The following is a 5,456-nucleotide window of genomic DNA, read 5'->3' on the forward strand; positions in this document are numbered from 1 at the left end:
TTGTTAAGGGCTGGGCCCTCGCGTCAAACAGATGAGTTTTCAAGTTCTGGAAACTACCACGTGCTAGCTTGATGCATCCATAAAAAGGAGATCATAGTAGTAACCCAAAATAGGATTGTCAGGCAGATTATTGATAACTAACAACAAAAGCAAAACATAGTGAGGGAGCTGGTATGGTTCATGCACTCAGCTGACCAGAAGTGGATTATCTTTGATTCATAGCTCATCACTGTCTAAAAATGGTCCTCTTTTGTTTTTATTTATATAAACTATGTATCCATTTATGAGTTTGTTTATTATCAATAAGAGAAACACATATGAACCAACCACCCAAATACAAGAATCATTTACGCCCACCTTTGGACTTCACCCCAGTCAGCTCTTCCACTTCCCCTTCCTTGAATCTTACAGTTATTATTATAACTTGCTTTTGAAATTAATAGCTTTATCACATATATGTATTTCCTAATAATTATGTTTTTTAGTTTTTAAACTTTCCACATTATAAAAGTGTCAGTTCTATAAAATCTTAGGGAATTTCCTTTTTTAAAAAAGTGTATTGCTCAGGTTATTCACATTTTTGCTTGCAGTTATTTATTTGCTATATAACATGCCATTGTGTGAAATTACCACAGTTTTCTATTTTCTACTGAGAAGTATGTGGGTTGTTGCAGGTATTTATCATACTAGTAGTAAGAATATAGTAAGTGCTGCTGGGAACCTTCTTGTTTTTTTTGTTTTGTTTTGTTTTGTTTTTAGCATAAAAGACTTGGAAAATTTAAGACAATTTTAAAGACATACAGTTAACATGATGCCATCCAAACATATTGAGGGTGGGACGTATCAATATTTCCCAAGAACTGATTTGACTAACAAGACAAAGACCACAAAAGTCAAATATCAATACAATCTTAAAATAAATTTACATGAATCATAGGACAGTAAGTGCTAGGAAACGTTACTCTTTTGTCCGTAACAACACTTAAGCAACAGTTTTATTAGGAATGAATGTTACAGAAACTGCAGGCTCTTAAATCTAAAACACTAATGTGTGGATCAGGTACATTTGATCAAACATATCTTGAACATCAGCAATCCCCTATCACTTTGACTTAGCTACTTGAATATAAAACCTCTTCTCACCATCTTTATTTATTTGCCCATTCAAAAGTTTTTATCTTTCAGGATTTTGACATCTTTTAATTAAAAACTATGTATACACAAAGAACTGTAAAGCCAACCACTGCAGTATATAATGCTAAAACACTACTGCTATAAGAATGTTAAAATAGTCAACCTTAAAAACCAATAAAAATGGGATAATGTATTAATACTTAAATCAAGTTCTCACTAGAGTTCGTTCTGGTTTTCAGAAAACCAGACTGTCTCGTTTCTAACTTCTGATGACACATTTTGTATTCAACAGAAGCATAAGAGGGATTTTTCTGTTGCCATTCTAACAAACTTCAGCCTATTTTATTTATCCAAGTTACCCCTATATTCCTCTACTTAGCGATGGTCATTAGCCTCTGCTGTACAGAATAAGCCTTAAATAATCCAGATTAGAATGTTCAATGAGAAACCATTTTCCACATGAATTCCTTCAGTAAATACACAGTGTGACATAGTATATTCTTTAAATTGTGCACATTCTTAGATAAACTTTGGTAAACAGAGAGAGAGACTTCAGAAAAACATATTGAAGTGATTTCATTTAAAAAGGTTATTATGTGTTGGTTAAAAAAGAGGATCAACATCAGTATCAGTGAAATTAGTGTAACTATAACAATGTTTAGAATCTTAAAAAATTCAACTTTTTCCCCTTTATCAGGCCAGGCACAGGGAATCCTTTTTGAAGAGATCTTCATTTCAGGAATGAGAAGTTTCTTAATTTGTCCAATTTCTGTTCTGCTCCAATCTTCTTTCAATACTTGGCTTACTCGAGGATAAATTTCAACAGGTTGGACCTTAGGAAGCTGTCTTTGTTTCAAGATCTGCACACGTTGGCAGACATCGTCAACTTTTTCAAGAAATTTAAGTGGAGCCTCTTCTTGTAAAGATGTTGTCAGTGTCACTAATTCAAGCTGCTGCTCTCTTATTTCTTTCATTCTTTCAATCTGTGGAGTATATTCTTGATTAATCAGATTGCCAACATCACAAAGAGCTGTTAGGAAAAATTTTTTTTTCTGTTCTAATATATCACTAAGCTCCTTAAAATACTGGAGAACAACTTCCTTATCACCTTGGACCATTTTCTCTGAGTGAGATTTTTGTTCTTCTAGCTTTTCAATAAGACAAGTAAGATCTGTCCAGTGTGTGTCAGTTAACTGTTCAAGCAGTTTTTGAGGTGTGTCCTTTTCTTTCATATAGGCACTCTGAAGGTCGTATATAGGATGACCGTGATGCTGACCTATGGTAAGGCAATGACCACAAACCAATTTTTTATCCAGGAGACAGTAAACATTTAAGGGCTGCCTATAATGCTCAGGGCAGGTGATGATATCCGGATGGTCTTCTTGCTGGTACTTTTCAATAATAGCCCTTAATGCAAAATTAACAGGTAAAGATTCAATACCACTTGGAGCAATTTCAATAATACTTCTGCAGTTAGGGCACTTGAGTGGAATGCGTAAAGGTCTCCATATATAAAAGTTACCAGTTGCCTGTAGCACATTTTCCAAACAATTTCTACAAAATGTATGAGAGCATGGTAGTATACGAGGATCTTCAAAAATACTGTAACAAATGGGACATGTTAACTCATCCTCAAAATTGTGCATTTCCATTTAGTTGACTTTCTGGTTTGGAGACTGAATATATATCTTCTTTAACTTTTTCGGATTCTTTTATCCTTATTCGTGAGGACGGGAAACAGGCAACTCCACTAGCAGCAACAGGGTTGCACGGCCACCCGACGGTGCTGAGGGCTGCTTGGCGTGGAACCTTCTTGTTTAACTCTCCTATTGTACACAGTTTTTCTTGGTTTTACTCCTAACAGTGGAATTGCTGGGTTACAGGATGTGGAAGTCTTCAACATTAGATAATGACAAACTGCAAAGTGGTAATACCCATTTACACGCCCAACAGTTTGTACAAAACACCCAGTTAATTCACATTCTCTCCAATATGTGGCATTGTCCCATTTCTTAATTTCTGCCCATCGAATGGGTATAAGTTGGTATCATTGTGATTTTAATATGCCTTCTCCAATAAATAATGAAGTTGACCTTCTCATAATGATTTATTGATAATCTGTGTTTTCTCCTCTGTGAAATTCTTATTTGTATTTCTTGCCCATTTTCTATTGGATTGTCTGGGTTTCCTCATTAATTTGAGGAAACGTCTATATACTCTTGCTATTAATCCTTTGTTGGTTAGTTGGGTTGCAGACATCCTCTTCCAGCTGCTATCTTCTCTCTTTTCTTTTTGTAAGATACCTTTTGGTGTTCAGGTCTTGATTTTAATGCAGCCAGATTTATTGATCTTTTCTTTTATGGTTAGAGGCTTTTTATGTGTCTTTAATAAATGCTTCCCTACCTCAAAGTCAGAAATATATTTACCTATATTTTCCAATAAAAATTTATAAAAGTTAACATTTGACATTTAAGTCTTTTTATCTGGATTTCAATTTTTTCAAATGACATGAGATAGGAATCAATATTTTTTCCATTATAAGTAACTAGTTATTACAAATATATTTATTGAACAGTTTCTCCACTCCCCATTACTCTGTCATGCTACATCTATCATATACGGAAGTACCATATATATATGACATGGGCCAGCTTCTGAGTTTTTACCTGCCCCAAAGTTAACTTTTCTGAACAAGTATCACAGGCAGCACTAGTGGTAAAGAGCCCACCTGCCAATGCAGGAGACACAAGAGATGCTGGTTCAGTCTCTGGGTTGGGAAGATCCCCTGGAGGAGGGCTTAGCAACCCACTCCAGTATTCCTGCCTGAAGAATACCAGGGGCACAGGGGCCTGGCAGGCTGCCTCCACAGGGTGGCACAGACTCAGACACAATTGAAGTGACTAAGCACATCACACTATACGTATGTTTTAGAATAAACTATGAAGTTTCATTAAAATTCTACTGAAATTTTTGTTGGAATTGCATTAAGTCTATGAGCCAATATGAGGAGAATTGAAATACAATATTAAAGTTTTTTCCATTTAAGAAATAAGAAATATATATCACAGTATTGCTCTTCATTTCCTTATGATTTCTTTAATGAATCTCAATAGTTTTAAGAAACCACTTGAGAAACCTGTATGCAGGTCAGGAAGCAACAGTTAGAACTGGACATGGAACAACAGACTGGCTCCAAATAGGAAACGGAGTACATCAAGGCTGTATATTGTCACCTTGTTTATTTAACTTATATGCAGAGTACATCATGAGAAACGCTGGGCTGGAAGAAGCACAAGCTCAACATTCAGAGAACTAAGATCTCGGCATCTGGTCCCATCACTTCATGGGAAATAGATGGGGAAAGAGTGGAAAAAGTGACAGACTTTATTTTTCTGGGCTCCAAAATCACTGCAGATGGTGATTGCAGTCATGAAATTAAAAGACACTTACTCCTTGGAAGAAAAGTTATGACCAACCTAGACAGCATATTGAAAAGCAGAGACATTACTTTGCCAACAAAGGTCTGTCTAGTCAAGGCTATGGTTTTTCCAGTGGTCATGTATAGATGCGAGAGTTGGATTGTAAAGAAAGCTGAGCACCGAAGAATTGATGCTTTTGAACTGTGGTGTTGGAGAAGACTCTTGAGAGTCCCTTGGACTGCAAGGAGATCCAACCACTCCATTCTAAAGGAGATCAGCCCTTGGTGTTCTTTGGAAGGAATGATGCTAAAGCTGAAACTCCAGTACTTTGGCCACCTCATGTAAAGAGTTGACTCATTGGAAAAGACTTTGATGCTGGGAGGGGTTGGGGGCAGGAGGAGAAGGGGACAACAGAGGATGAGATGGCTGGATGGCATCACTGACTCGATGGACATGAGTCTGAGTCAACTCCGGGAGATGGTGATGGACAGGGAGGCCTGGCGTGCTGCGATTCATGGGGTCGCAAAGAGTCAGACAAGACTAAGCGACTGAACTGAACTGATGGTAGACATACCTTCTCGTTTTCTTTTCTTTGGTCTTGGTAATTTTTAAAATACAACACCAAACTTTATCCAGGTGTTTAATTATCTTTACTTCATACACTTCTAGTACCATCTCCTGGATTTGCTTCTTTCCTTATTTGAGGACTTTTTCCAACATTCTTTTCAATATGGGGTCTTTCGTGACTAACTTTTGATGCTTAATATGCCTGAAAATATTATTATACCCTCAAAGTTAAATAAGAATTTGGCTGGATATATTTTCAATACTTTAAAAATATCACCATTATCTCCTGTTGCTCTTGGAAAACCTGAGATCCTGGTGATTCTTGTTCCTTTGTAG

The 5,456-nt window shown here is 36.5% G+C and overlaps 1 protein-coding gene across 1 annotated transcript; it reads right to left on the reverse strand.

The window, feature by feature from the left end:
- Window positions 1–718: 718 nt before the first annotated feature.
- LOC101108249 (tripartite motif-containing protein 59) lies at window positions 719–2,922 on the reverse strand. The gene has a single exon (XM_004016009.6). The coding sequence runs from the start codon at window positions 2,784–2,786 to the stop codon at window positions 1,572–1,574; it is 1,215 nt and encodes a 404-aa protein (XP_004016058.4). The 5' UTR covers window positions 2,787–2,922; the 3' UTR covers window positions 719–1,571.
- Between the last annotated feature and the right edge of the window lie 2,534 nt (window positions 2,923–5,456).

The sequence above is a fragment of the Ovis aries genome, chromosome 15 (genome assembly GCF_016772045.2).
Source record: "Ovis aries strain OAR_USU_Benz2616 breed Rambouillet chromosome 15, ARS-UI_Ramb_v3.0, whole genome shotgun sequence".
Taxonomy (NCBI): domain Eukaryota; kingdom Metazoa; phylum Chordata; class Mammalia; order Artiodactyla; family Bovidae; genus Ovis; species Ovis aries.

What these genes read in the sequence shown, in the direction of transcription:
- LOC101108249 (XM_004016009.6), bottom strand. Translation starts at nt 2,786, where the DNA reads ATGGAAATGCACAATTTTGAGGATGAGTTAACATGTCCCATTTGTTAC.